Here is a 14,676-nt window from a genome sequence, read left to right as displayed (position 1 = left end):
ATACCATTGAAATTATATTTGAATATCTTTTCTGTACATTCTATATCTAAGTGTTGCATCTCAGACCTCACAATACACTTCCATTCCCTCTTCTCTGGTTTGACAGAAACATATTTTGTTGCTCACAGCACCCAGCAACTGTCCAGTTATCATTTCTGCAGTTCGGAGTTGAAAATGAAATAGGATGCGGATCATTTGCAAGTAATTCTTTTCAGACAAAAATCTAGTGCGTAGCTTCTAAGTGTCCCCTCCAGATCAATGGACGCCCCTTTGGATTTAAGAAAATATATGTTTTGGATATTGCTTTGGCCCTTCCTGTAGGTTGATGTAGCAGACACTTCATCCCGGTCCAGTGGACATGTAATAGCTTACCTGCGTCAGTGCATGAGTCTGCAAGTTAGTCCTGTAACCCCCCCCCCATCTTCCCGGCTATATAAGCAGCAGCAGACGTCCAAACCTTTGCAGGTCCATCACCCCCCTGACTTACTCTGGAGGGGCAACAGTACAGACGTCATGGCACGGCTATCCATTATCACCTTCATCTGCATTATTGGTGCAGCTTCTGCTACAATAGCGGGTGAGTACTGGATGGAACGTATTAAACTGGTTGAGTATCTTATGCCTCCTATTGTAAGGTGTAGAATAGATTATTTGATGGTTAAACAAAAAAGTTTGAAGCACCCCCCCTCCCCGCACTGCAAGGGTTAAATGCTCATTACTTCTAGGGATTAGAGGCTGTATTACTTCCAGTAATCCTTGCTCCGGTGCTCTTCTCTTTTTACGGATGCTCCGGGCTGTGGGCAGGTCCTCGGCATCACCACGTACAATGTAGGGCTATTAATCCTGCATTGTATGTGGAGGAGGTAAATGTGCTGTCAGAATGTTTATACTGCTCTGATATCCAGTTCTATTTTAAATCTATGGTTAAGGAGATTCCCAATGTATTTCCATAAATCAAAATTTACGCTAGTTCTGACAGTGCAACCACGGCCTGGAATGCCTCAGAGGAGGCTTCAGGGGACCACATAGATTCAGGGTGCCTATTTGATTGTGGAATAGGTAAGTAAGGTAAGTATTACTCCGTATCCCTTTACCACTAGGCAAAAAACAAGCATTTAACACTTGCAATGGGATGGGTTGGGAGGGGCACCACAAGGGTATTTCTTGTTCTTGTGCCCGGAGTTGGGCTTTAAGAGACCCAGCCACTTGTTTCCTATCTTTAGGTCATGATTCTTCTCTACCACTAGATGTCACCAGATTGATTGTTTTCAGAATCTATTCATGCGCCTTCATGTGATCGCCGATAATAAAGAAAAGTTGTACCCTAAAAACAATTTCTATCGTAGTAATGTAAATGAAAAGGAAACCTGAACTGCCAGAAATAAAACGCTGAGCTCCTTCTGAAATTACGAGCTACCTGGCTAACTCTGCCTTCTATACTTTCTGAGCCACTGAGCCCAGTGGTGTGTTTAGGTTTTGTGCTGCCCTAGGCAAGATTAAACTCGGCTACCCCCCAATCTAAATTTGCCCCACCCCTTCCTGTTTAAGGCATTTTGTGTAACTTGTAAACTGCTGGATACAGTGAGCACACTGTATCCAGCTTCTGATAGGTTGCACTATTTGCATAGCAGGGAAGCCTGGGTCTAAGGTGGGCTGTGCTGGGTCTATGGTGGGCTGTGCAGGGGCTATAGTGAGCCTTGCGGGATCTCAGGTGGGCTGTGTGGGGTCTCAGGAGGGTTGTGCGGTGTTTCACGTGGAGGGCAGTGCGGATCTCACGTGGAGGGCTGTGCATGATCTCAGGTGGGCTGTGTGGGGTCTCAGGAGGGTTGTGTGGTGTTTCACGTGGAGGGCTGTGCATGATCTCAGGTGGGCTGTGTGGTGTCTCAGGTGGACTGTGTGGGATCTCAGGAAGGCTGTGCAAAGTCTGAGGTGGTGGGCTGGGCTGTGTGGGGTCTTAGGAGGAATGTGCAGGGTCCCTTTCCCTGCACACATGTGCTGCTCCTCTTACCTGCAGCCCGAAGTGCCATTAGCACCAGCAGGACATCCTGCCATCAGATCACATGCTATGGCCAGCCCCGAGCTGCATGCTGCTTCTTCTACACCTCCTGTACAAAGCCGGTTGGACCGCAGCTCACTGGGGCCCCCCTCCTCCACCCGGCAGCGTTCTAATTAGGCGGTCACTTGTGGGGCTTTGCAACCTCCTAGATTGCCTGATTATGTAGCCACCGCTGCCTAATTCTGTGCGGCCCTGCCAGCCCTGCTTACCTTGGCCCACAGGGCAAGTGCCCAGTATGCCCAGTGGCCGTTCTGGCACCATCTGTCTCACTGGTTGGGGGTGGCATTGTTTGCATTTGCTTGTCTATTTTAGCAGTGTAGAGTTATTGTTCTCTGAACTTCTGCTACAGACTGAAATGAATCCTGTATGCCTAATGCAGTCACAGATCACAGAGTGTCTTCTCAGCTAAAACCTTATAAAATAGCTGTAAAATTCAGAGTTAAAAGAAGTTTGTATTAGTGTGCAAGAGCAATATTCATTTTGTCATAATATAAAATGGCATTATGGTTATTTGTAACATTGCTACTACAACTGCAACTTTTATCTACAGCACTGCTACCTTGTAGTGTGCTGACTATGCTGACAGCCCTCCTGCTGTCTGTCCTTGATTAAGATAAATGACACATAGGGGTGTACTTTTAAAGGAGAACTATGGGGTCAGGGCTTTTCCCCATAGTTCTCCTTAGGGTAACGGGAGGACACAATCTAGCGTCCTCCCATCACTCTAAGCTCAGTATACCGCAAGCTGCAGCTCGCGGTATACTGAGACGCCGTAGCTGCAGCGGATCCCGTCAATTATGTCTGGATCCGCCCCGGCTGCGTGAGTGACAGCTGGCTCTGCCTATCTAGAGGCAGAGCCAGCTGTACCCGCCCCGTCCATTTTGGGTGGCACTTTCCAGGGGGACAGCAAAAAATGCTCACCTCAAACCAGTGAGACAGAGCCTCACCTGCCATTACCCGTAGCATTGAAAATGATCTGATACGAAGCACCGATACCAGTGCTTTACATTTTTAAACACAATCGGCTGCGGCAAGGTCCCGCCCTTGGTGGGGACCTCAGGGCAGCCTTCTGGGGACCTCACGGCGCTGCTTGCCGTGCCGGCAGCACATCTCCTCCGTCCTGTGGAACCACGCTGCCTGCACGTGCCCACAAGACCATCCGAAACCCTCCTGAGACCCGCACAGCCCTGGTGACACCATGCACAGCCCACCTGAGATCCTGCACAGCCCACCTGAGACCAGAACAGCGTACCTGAGACCCTGGAGACATAAGTCCCCCACCCAGCAGTAACATAGACAATGTAGCTTCATATTATTCTGCATTGCTGTATAATGTATTGCTGTGATTTGTAGTCCTCTATAGTTGGTGGTATTATTCTGCATTGCTAATAGCTCAACATGTCAGAAGCTGGATACAACTTGCGCACTGTATCCAGCGACTGACAGGTAACCCAAAATTTCTTAAACAGGAAGGGGGGGGAGGGGGGGAAGGGTTGCCTGGGCTTAGTCTTGCCTAGGGCAGCACAAAACCATAATACACCACTGATCATCATCATCATCATAATAATAATAATACAACGTAGACTCAAAACAAAAACTTATGGGTTGCCTCAACCCTGTCCCCCTATAATACATTAGATACAACAAAAGAGGAAAAAAAGGGTTTGTGGAGAGATACAGTAGATACAACCATTGCTTGTATAAAAGTTATATCAAAATGTATTAGACATACAGAAATTTATGGATAAATAAGGTAAAATTGGATCTCATAAAAATGAATTAAACATTCAATAAATATATGCCCATTCGGTACAATCTCAGGCCAATAGCTTCTATGTTTATATATATGTACACATACAATAAAAAATTCATAGTAATCCAAAGTAATTAATCCAACTGCATAGCTAACATGATTGACCCAATGGTCCTCAGTATTCAATATTCAAGTGCATAGCTGACATGATTGTCCTAATAGTCCCAACGCGTTTGCATTTTTTATTGTATGTGTACATATATATAAACATAGAAGCTATTGGCCTGAGATTGTACCGAATGGGCATATATTTATTGAATGTTTAATTCATTTTTATGAGATCCAATTTTACCTTATTTATCCATAAATTTCTGTATGTCTAATAAATTTTGATATAACTTTTATACAAGCAATGGTTGTATCTATCTCTCCACAAACCCTTTTTTCCCTCTTTTGTTGTAAATAATACAACGTAGCATAACTACTCAGTATCTGTAAGCTTCCAGTCCCAATGCTGAATTATTTACAGTACAAAACATACCATACCGGTTTTTCAGTATCGAGGACGAGTACTGATACCGATGCTTCTGCTGGCATGGATCGGGCTTCCTGGCCACTCAGGAAGCCGGGCGGCGGGTAATGATATGCCGCCTGGCTTCCTGATTGCCCGGGAAGCCTGTTCCATGTTGTTTAACCAGGCTCGATTGTGATTGGCCGGGAAACCGGCTTCCCAGCCAATCAGCATCAAACCGGCTTCCCGGCAAATCAGGAAGCCGGCCAGTGAGTAATGACCCGCATCCCGGCTTCCTGATTGGCCGGGAAGCTAGCACCATGCTGATTGGCTGTAAAGCCAGCTTCCCAGCCAATCAGGAAGGAGCCGGCTGTTCTGCTGGTTCGATGCTTATTAGCGGCGAAGACGACTTCCCAGCCAATCAGCATGGAGCCAGCTTCACAGCCAATCAGGAAGCTGGGAGGTGGGTCATTACTCGCCAACCGGCTTCCTGATTTCCCTGGAAGCCGGCTCCATGTTCCCCTACGGCACTGTTGGTCAGAGGAAATCTTCCTCTGACCGGAAGTTTGGTATCGGGGAAGGTATCGGAGCTTTTGGGCAAGTACGAGTACTCACCCAAATACTCTGTATCGGCACCAATAACGATGCTAGTATCGGTATCGGTGCATCCCTAATTATGATTGTTCCAAAAAACCCAAACTCTATTGCATCAGGAGCAAACAAAGTCCTTCTATAGCAGGAGACTCTGTAATTGTGCAATACAATGAGATACAGGATACAAGCACAATTAAAACATCCTCATAATTAGGGATGCACAGATACTTTTCGAGTACCAGTGCAGATACTTGGCATTTTCATGAGAACTACAAGGGTTGCAGCGGTTGCAGTTGGGACCTTGCCTCGGGCGCTCCATCACTGTCCTGAAATCATTAGTCTGTATTGTTTTAGAAAAACTGTCACATGACAATAAACCAAAATGTATCAGTACTCGTAATTGTAAGTACTCGGCAAGTATCAGTACTCGTACTCTCAAAACTGGTATCGGTGCATCCCTTTATTTATAGTTATAAAAACAAAATCGTACATTAAAACAGAGATGTACAAATCCCAGGAGTGCCGTGTGCTCCTTACAAATGACAGCTGCCTCCTAACTTCTGAATTTTTCTCTAGTCTAGTCTTGGAGCTCAAAAGTATCGGTACATGTACTCGTACTTGTACCGAGTACTGTACTTGGTATCTGTGCAACCCTACTCATAATAGTACATAAAGACTAACCAGACCCAGAACTCAGGGTCTACGTTAGAGGTGTCTCTCTAGTGGGACTCAAACCCCATTTGTTCCCCTGATGTATATACATCAAACAAAGTGGGTATAAAGGAGCGCCTTAGGAAACCTAACGTTACATAAAGAGGGACTTGAAGATGAAAGACGGTGTAAGAAAAGATAGAGATGCAGCATCGGAGCCCCCTTACCCTCCCCCCACCACACCCCGGTTACATACAGCATGGCTATATTACTCTGTGCGTTTTGCTTCTCCCCTCTGATTGATGGTCCTATGTGATTGACCTTGAGGTGGTTCCCTGAAATGATGTTTGGAGTTTCGCTGTAGCTAACCCAGGTCCATCCTGATGTCTTTCTAGTATATTTTTTGAGGATACTGTTTCTCCTTCCTGCAGAGTATGAACTGGAATCGCAGCCTTTGTTACCCTGTGAGACTGCTAGAGAGAAAGCCTTTCCTGCTGGAGGAGACTACATCCCGCAGTGCTCGGAGGAAGGACTATACAGGTAATGGAGCACCATAAGAAAACACTGGAGGATAATTTACTGACAGAGAAGAGAGCAGTTTATTGTCATACAGCCAATCAGAAGACAGCTTGTAGTATACTGGAGAAACTAATAAAATGGTTTGTGACTGCTAAGGATTATTTGTATAATACGGGTATATGTAGTAGACACACACAATACTGCAGCTCATTGAGATGACGTCAAGGTCTATAGTTCTTTTGGCTCAAGGTTTGGGAGGTCATATGGATAGCTCCTGTTTCCTTCTGTGTCCTGGGTATTTTTTTGAACATAACTTGTAAACATTTTATTACCAAGCCCCCTCTAAGCACAGACACAGTTGTGCTTCCTGCGTCAGCAACTTCCATGGCAGGTCTAAATTTGATTTTTTTTTAGTAAGAAACTTCTCAGTTATGGCATTTTTTGCCAGCAAGGATGGTGGTTCTATCATCACCATCAGGTGCCTTCTCAGAATGATCAGCAGGTGTGTTTCAGCATCCCAATCAGATTTGTCCCTGCATGGCAATTAGGAGTGTTCCAGCCAGGGCCGGCCTTAGGCCTTTAGGGGCCCTGTGTAAAAAAGATTTACAGCGCCCCTCAGAGACCACTCCCCTCAGTAACCACACCTCTCAGTAACCACACCCATTTCCCCAATACCCGCACCATTTAACTACCTCTCTAGATCTGAGCGGGCGACTTTAGACGTCCGCTCAGACACGCCCCTCGCGCGCGCGAGCGGGAAAGGGCCGATATTTAAAAACAGGCAGCGATGCCTGTTAACATACAAGCGATCCGCCGGCTATAGAGCGGATCGCTTGTATGGGGTAACGATCTGTACCCCCCCTCCGCGGTCCCCCCCCCCTTCCCTCCGGTCCCCTCTCCTCTGCAAAAATGTGGATGTGTTGTATTTTACATCACTTCCGCATTCTTGTGTCACTCTCTGGCTTCAGAAGCTAGAAAGAAGTTGATGGAGCAGATCTGTGCTTCATCAGCTTCTTCAGGGGGTCCTAGGTGACATTAGGGGGTGATTGCACCCATTACGCTGCACATTTTACATATCGCCGCGAACGTCACAGTGAGAGCAATCATTCTAGGGCCACCAATCACTGATAACACTAAACTGATGAGCGGTAAAAGCTTTTAAAGTGTCGCCTATGGCCAATTTTGGGTATGGTAGTTTTCTGCGACATGTTTGGTGTCTATTTACCCGACGTGACGCAATCTTTTATATTTTACCAAAAAACTAGTTAATAATAAATGTTTCCTAACATATTTTTTTTTTTAAAATGGTATAAAATGTATTTCAGTACAGCTTTGTATGACAGAATAAATGTCATTCAAAGTACTGCAGCGCTGAATACTGAAAAATGGCCGGGCCAGGAAAGGGGTATAAACACCTGGTCTTCAAGCGGTTAAAGACTCCCACTTTGTTAAGCCGCAAAGAAACATATTAAAAAGTATGATGAAAACAAAACTTTTATTTAAAGGTATTAAACTTGTCGGCACAATATACGTATTCTTATTAAATGAAACAACAGAAGGCAAACAATAAATGTCAAACTACAATAGAGTCTATACAAATAAAGTGTCAGGTTGTCATGCCGATCCCTTTCTTCAAGTAAGTGTATCTAGAAAAGTAAAAATAGAAAACAGAACACAAAACCCAAACTACATGTAAATGAATGAATTACCATTTGCCCGAATATACCAAAAATTTATTCAGGCACATAATAATTTGTTTGAGAATGCATGGCGGCCATGTTAGCCACCGTCGTGTTCTGCGAATGCGTGCCACCATCTTGGAGGCGGGGAGCATGACGTCACACGCCAATATACGAGCCGCCATCTTGGTGTATACCTAGATATACACCAAGATGGCAGCGCCCAATACGTGCGCCCTGCCTCCAGAACACGCCAATGGCTAAATCCAAAATATCATAAACATTTTTTTTTGTCTGATGAAACGAATGAAAACGTTTATAGTTTTCGTTCATTTCGTGAATGGGGAGGAGCCTCTATAGTGAGTGCTACTCCCCATTCAGAAATTCATGAATGAACAGGAAGTGATGTAAATCACATCCTGTTCATTCATAACTGGAGTGATCAGTCGATCACTCGAGCGTTTGTCCTTCACACACAGAGGATCAGTAAATATCAATGATATTTACCGATCCTCCGCTTGGCCACGCACACAGCCGATGGCATCCTGAAACTGACAGGATGACAGCGGCTTCACTCCTCACCGCTCGGCTATCCGACATGAGTGCGCTCCCTCCTGCCCCCCCCAGCTATCTCAGCTCGAACACCCCAAAGGCCGGCCCTGGTTCCAGCATCACTATGAGGTGTGTTCCATTATCATCACAATTTGTGTCCCAGCATTGAAATTTCGATTGTTCCAGTATTACCATAAAGCCCCTTTCACCCAGGCAACGTGCACAGATCGCCTCCTGAGTGGAGCACTATGGATCGGATGTCACCGCTGTGACATCCATGTCTGTTTGCATCAGATTATCCCTGATTTGGCATAGGGTTGCCACCTGTCCAGGATTCACCCAGACAGTCCGGGTTTTGAATGCTGTGTCCGGGTTTCATGGCAGCAGGAACCCAGACACAAGATGTCAGGCAGACAGGGGCAACCAAAACTAAGATAGAGGCTACTGGCCCCCCACTGAAAATAGTCTCAACTGTGATATTTACATATGAATTGGTGGTGCTATTTACATATGAATAAGCCAGGACTCATTCTCCCACAAAAATGTCCATGTGTTCGGGTAGAGTGTTCGGGTTTCGTTTGAAGAAAAGGTGACAACCCCTAATTTGGCACGACAGGTCCGGTGAAAAAGAACTCTGTTCCGTTTGTTTTTCCGGACCTGGCCGGAGTCAGGGGTAACCGGGTATAAACGTATGCCTGTCCCTTTGCACCAGGAAGCCAATAGCCTAGCATTGGAAACTGACAGGTGGACCCGATCGTACCGCCCGTGTGAAAGGGGCCTAAGGTGTGTTCCAGCATCACCATCAAGCGTGTTCCAGCAGCACTATCAGGTGTGTTTTAGGATCACCAAATAACAAAGGGAGCGGGCTAGGCTGGTGCAGTGCAGCAATGGCTGGAGGTAAAACTAAAGCATGCAGAAGGTAGGCTGTGCGTCCCAGTATGCATCCTAAGGCTTACATTTTTAGTTTTGGCTAATATAGGCGTTTTGTGCCGCCATTGACCTTCTCATATTGAACATTGTTTTACATTTTTTTTAACTTCTCGGTAAACATGAGCAGTTTACATAAAAGATCAATAATGACACCAACATTTAGTTGTAAGCCTGACTCTGATGTCCAAACCTCCCATTCAATGTCTCACCAACACTGTTACAATCATTACGTTGCAGGAACATCCAGTGCGACAGAAAAGGCACCACCTGCTGGTGTGTGAATTCTGATGGGAAGGAAGTATCGGGCAGCAGACAAATGACTTCTCCTCCTTCATGTGAGTAGACATCATGGTTGTTGTACACCTTATATCACATCTCCACCCTTCTGTTAAATGTGATATTACAGCTCATGAAATGATCAGCTTTATTGTGTCTATGAAGGTTCTCTTTTATCCAGGTCATGGTGCAGCAGGTAGCAGGTGCATGACAGCAATACCGCCCTCTGCAGACCTGGGACACTCTGGCTGACATCCCTCTCAGCTCCTAGCAACCAGTGATGTCACTGGTTGCCAGGAGATGGGCAGGATGTTGGGAAGAATATCCCAGGCTGCTAAGAGCCGGGTGTGTAGATGTGTATGGCCCTTACACATCTCTCTTATCAACCCGGGCTACAAAGGGGGCAGCGTTGTGCAGCAGAGCGGCCACTATACAATAAACATGCCCCCCCCGCATAACCCAAACAGATGCCTCCTGAGGCAACAGCATCAGACTGCCTCATTAAAAGGAAAGCCCTGTGTGTATGTAATCCTCAGTAATCCTCATCAATTAACTTCTCCTATTTGCTCCCTTTTGGTCTGTTAAATACACTTGGGATGCTCCAATACCGATACTAGCCCAAATTCTCCGATACCTTCCTTCCCCGATACAGGAACTTCCTGGTCAGAGGGAGTGACCGGCAGTGCCGCAAGGGAACATGGAGCCGGCATCCCGGCCAATCAGAAAGTCGGGCGGCGGGTAATGACTCGCCGCCCAGCTTCCTGTTTGGCTGGAAAGCCGGCTCCATGCTGCTTGGTTGGGAAGCCAGCTTCCCAGGCAATAAAGACACAGTGTGGCAGGAAATGACATGACGCCCGGCTTCCTGATTGCCCAGAAAGCCAGCTCTATGCTACCGGAAGTACTGGTATCGGTACTCAGTATCGGCGAGTACCGAAATATAAATATCAGTACTAGTACTGGATACCGTAAAAACAGTATTGGTCCATCCCTAAAATACGCCATTCAAAGTGTTTTGCTATATCTGTGCGATAAGTACCCAAAATACCATCTGATCCTGCCAAAAAATCTTGTGAGTTGATAACTTCCTTCGCTCTCTGCCCATGATAACTGTTGTCAGATACATTTGTGCCCAGCTATCTTTGTGAACTACAAAACACCTCCTATGTTACTGAGGAGAGGGAAGACAATGTGTTCTGTAGTCCTGTCCTAGGTTGACAATGCTGCTCCTCCATAGATACAGTACAGAAGTGAGCGTTGTCACCCAAGGACAGGAAGTGTGTTATTGACAAGATCACAAGCTGTAAATAAAGGCAAAAAAGCCTGAAAAAAAAGAAGACTAATGCAGTCACCACTGGTACATGTAATATATTGCATCTTTCTTCTCGGGTTCAGATACACTTTAAAGCGTCCCATGTTGTTTTCTTACCTTCCTCGGTCTGGTCACATGTGTAATTAGAGACCAAAGCTTGGCTGCCAGCATACAATTATTTCCCCACAACAAATCTATATGGTGTTATTACACATGGCCACACAGACAGAGGTCTCTTTATAATTTGGATATTGTGGATTGGACTACTTTATACCTTGATATACACCAGGGGTGGGCAACATTGGATCTCCAGCTGTTGTGGAACTACAAGTCCCACAAAGCATTGCAAGACTCTGACAGCCGCAGGCATGACTCCGAGAGGCAGATGCATGGGATTTGTAGTTTCACTACAGCTGGAGTGCCGAGGTTACCTACCCCTGATATACACCATTGTATAATATATTGATGTTTTATGAATAAAGTACAATGATGATAATAAAAGCTTGCAGATAATGGAGCTAGCAGGTGTTTTAACTCCTCTCTCTGAACGGCTTAATAACACCTGCTAGCTCCAATCATGCGAATACAATCAACACCTGAGCTCCATGTGGTCTCCATGAGCAACTTTTTCCATATTTATTCCCAGATCATTATTGTTCAAGTCATTCTGAATTGAGAAAGCTGGTCGGATGACCACCGGCAAAGTCCAGTTGCCTTGACTTATTTCTTACAGTGATACCAGCAGGAAGTGATTATGTTGTTAATGGCTTTTTATGATGCGGGTAATACTGATTGGATGTTCATACCATGTTCTTCTTTCTGTAGGCTTATCCTTTTGCCAGCTTAGAAAGCAGCAGGTCTTGGTCAGCGGATATATAAACAGCAGCTCGACTTCCCATATCCCAGAATGTAAAAACTCTGGGGAATACCATGACGTGCAATGTGACCGGCAGCTCGGAGAGTGCTGGTGTGTGGACAACGAGGGGATGGAGATCTACGGAACACGACAGATGGGCCAACCTGGGCAGTGTGAGAGTTTTACTTTTATATGTATGGCATGAAATATACGGAACTTCTTTAGGACCTCGCTAGTACATTACACTGAACAGGAAACTCCAGATGGAAATCAGACGATTGAAACACATAAATAGGAACTGATTTACATGCCAAAATTTGCATAGCACAATCCGTTGTCATCTATCCGCACCTTCTGCTTTATCTGGTGCTTGAGGTTCCAAGTTCAATAACAGATTGTACCATATATTGCCAAACGTCGGTGGACACCTGACCATCTCACCTATATAAGCTTACTGGACATCCCATTCTAAAACCGTGCACATTAATATGGAGTTGGCCCTCTGTGGTTATAACAGCTTCCACTCTTCTAGGAAGGCTGTACACAAGATTTTGGAGGGTGTCTGTGGGAATTTGTGCTGATTCAGCCAATAGAGCATCTGTGAGGTTGGGTACTTATGCTGCATGAGAAGACCAGGCTCACAGTTGGTGTTCCAAAAAAAATCCCAAAGGTGTTCAGTAGGGTTGAGGTCAGGGCTCTGTGCAGGACACTTGGGCTCCTCCGCACCATACTAGCCAAGCCATGTCTTTATGGAGCTGGCTTTGTGCACAGGGACACAGTCATGATGGAACAGAAAATGGCCTTCACCAAACTGTTACCACAAGTAGGGATGCACCGATATCGATACTAATATCGGTGTTGATACCAAGTATTTGGGCGAGTACTCGTACTCACCCAAATGCTCCAATACTTACCTCCGATACCGGAACTTCCTGTCGGAGGGAGATATCCCTCTGACCACAAGTGCCGAGGGAGCATGGAGCTGGTTTCCTTTACAATCAGGAAGCCGGGCAGTGGGTCATGGCGTGCTGCCCGGCTTCCTGATTGGCTAGGAAGCCAGCTTCACTTGGTGGTAAGCAGCCTGGTATCCTAACCAATCATGGAACCCCTTTTGTCAGCAGTGTGTCCTGTAGTCATGTTAGGGGCGATGGATGTCACTGAAGGAGTCACTGTTGAGATGATAGATTGAGTTTTGTAAACAACTGGCTTCTCTCAGCACAGATGAGAGCGATACAATGCTTCATATTTGAATCGAAGACTACTGCGCCACCTGCTGGATGGAGAGAAATGACACAATACTTTCTATGCAATGTGTCATTTTTACCAGAATATATAAGAGAAAAAGGAAATATTGTTTACGATTATATTGTTTTTAGTTCTGAACATAGTAAATGAATAAAGAATCTATGTAGGTAAACCACAAAACTCATCTCTTTACTCTTGGACCGCAAGGCCATTTGAAGTCTCTAGGTGCCTATAGATAAATGTTTGAATTTTGCATGTTTCTACAGGTCCAAAGAGATGTGCCGTAAGAGATCGGAGAATTCTGCACGACGTTGGGGAGAAGGTTCCCCCTCATTGCTCTGAGGATGGCGGCTTCCAACCTGTCCAGTGTAAACTCGTCAATACAACAGACCAGATGGTGGTTGACCTTGTGACAACGTTCAGCAGGTAAATGCAAATATACATACAGGGGGGAATTTATCAAAACTGGAGCAGATGTGCATGGCAACCAATCAGCTTCTCTCTTTCATTTTCAAATCTTACCTGAGCAAACTGTATACATATAGGAGCTCTTTAACCTTCCAAATGATTTGTATTCCTGTCCATCCAGAGATTTGCACTGTTCTGTCACATAGCACAGACCTGTCAGGCCGGGCACAAGACCTAATTTTTCCTTGCTGCAGTCAAGTAACAGTTACAGGTCTTGCTCCTCCCTCAGCCTATGATTGGACAGTGACAAGAGAAGCAGCACACTAACGAGTTGATCTCTGTCTGCTCCACCTTACAGCATTCTTTTTGCACTCCAGTACAACTCATTGGCTTCTTGTGTTGGTTCTCCTTCCCCCATTCTGAGCTCTGTTGTACAGTGGCTGCAAGAGGCTTATACCAGGTCAAAATCAGGTGCTTAAACACATTTTTATGATTATTATTATTATTACATTTTATTATTACATTTGATTAAAAATAATAATAATAATACAATTATAACTATAATAAAATGTAATAATAAAATGTAATGATAATAATAATAGTATTAATAATACAATTTAATAATACAATGTAATAATAATAATAAAATGTATTATTATTATTATTAAATACAGACCTGCACTATTTGTATATTTTATATCTGTTTGGATTTCAAATTTCGAAGAGCTCATGAGAGCCATCTAGCCCATCCCTAATCCCTAGTTGTATGGTCACCAATACAAACAGAGGGGCCATTCTTCCTGATACAGACACAGGCAGGAATAAGACAGACCCTACCTAGACAGAGGGTCTAACCCTTCTTAGCCCCAGCCAGCATACCAAAAACATTCTGTCTAGAGATCTGCTTCTGCACTATAGACACATCAACTTCCTTAAACTGAAGGAAGGGAAGTGCTTAGTGGGAGTAAATTGGTGAGTCACATGAGCTGAAAATAAACTTTCTGGGGGGTAAAGTCATTTGTAAATTGGACCTTTCCCTTTACAAATCTGCATGAATACATTTTTAATGTCATAATATACGACAACATTGTAATTTTTCGGAAAAGCTGTATCTTTCCTCATTAGAAATCCATCCTTGACCTCCAATTCAGTGACTTTGCCTATGCTGAGATGATGTCATCAGTCTGTTGCAGGTAGGAGGAAGCATTTCCTCGGTCTACTCTCCCCCAGTGATCAGTCTGTTGCAGGCAGGAGGAAGTATTTCCTCAATCTCCCTTCTCTCCCAGTGATCAGTCTACTGTAGGCAGGAGGAAGCATTTCCTCAGTCCCCCCTCCCC

The 14,676-nt window shown here is 45.0% G+C and overlaps 1 protein-coding gene across 1 annotated transcript in view; it reads left to right on the top strand.

Annotated features, from left to right (window-relative positions):
• The first annotated feature begins 3,965 nt into the window (after positions 1–3,965).
• TG (thyroglobulin) overlaps positions 3,966–14,676 on the top strand; it is a 197,196-nt gene continuing 186,485 nt past the window's right edge. The window contains exons 1-5 of the mRNA XM_018563072.1: positions 3,966–3,987; positions 5,997–6,105; positions 9,483–9,580; positions 11,656–11,859; positions 13,198–13,357. Coding sequence (XP_018418574.1) covers positions 3,966–3,987; positions 5,997–6,105; positions 9,483–9,580; positions 11,656–11,859; positions 13,198–13,357 — 593 coding nt within the window. The remainder of the gene's footprint in view (positions 3,988–5,996; positions 6,106–9,482; positions 9,581–11,655; positions 11,860–13,197; positions 13,358–14,676) is intronic.

The sequence above is a fragment of the Nanorana parkeri genome, unplaced genomic scaffold (assembly GCF_000935625.1).
Source record: "Nanorana parkeri isolate BGI_ZX_2015 unplaced genomic scaffold, ASM93562v1 scaffold629, whole genome shotgun sequence".
NCBI lineage: Eukaryota > Metazoa > Chordata > Amphibia > Anura > Dicroglossidae > Nanorana > Nanorana parkeri.
The sequence above is the reverse complement of the archived record's forward strand: the minus strand, read 5'-3'. Positions and strand labels throughout refer to the sequence as shown.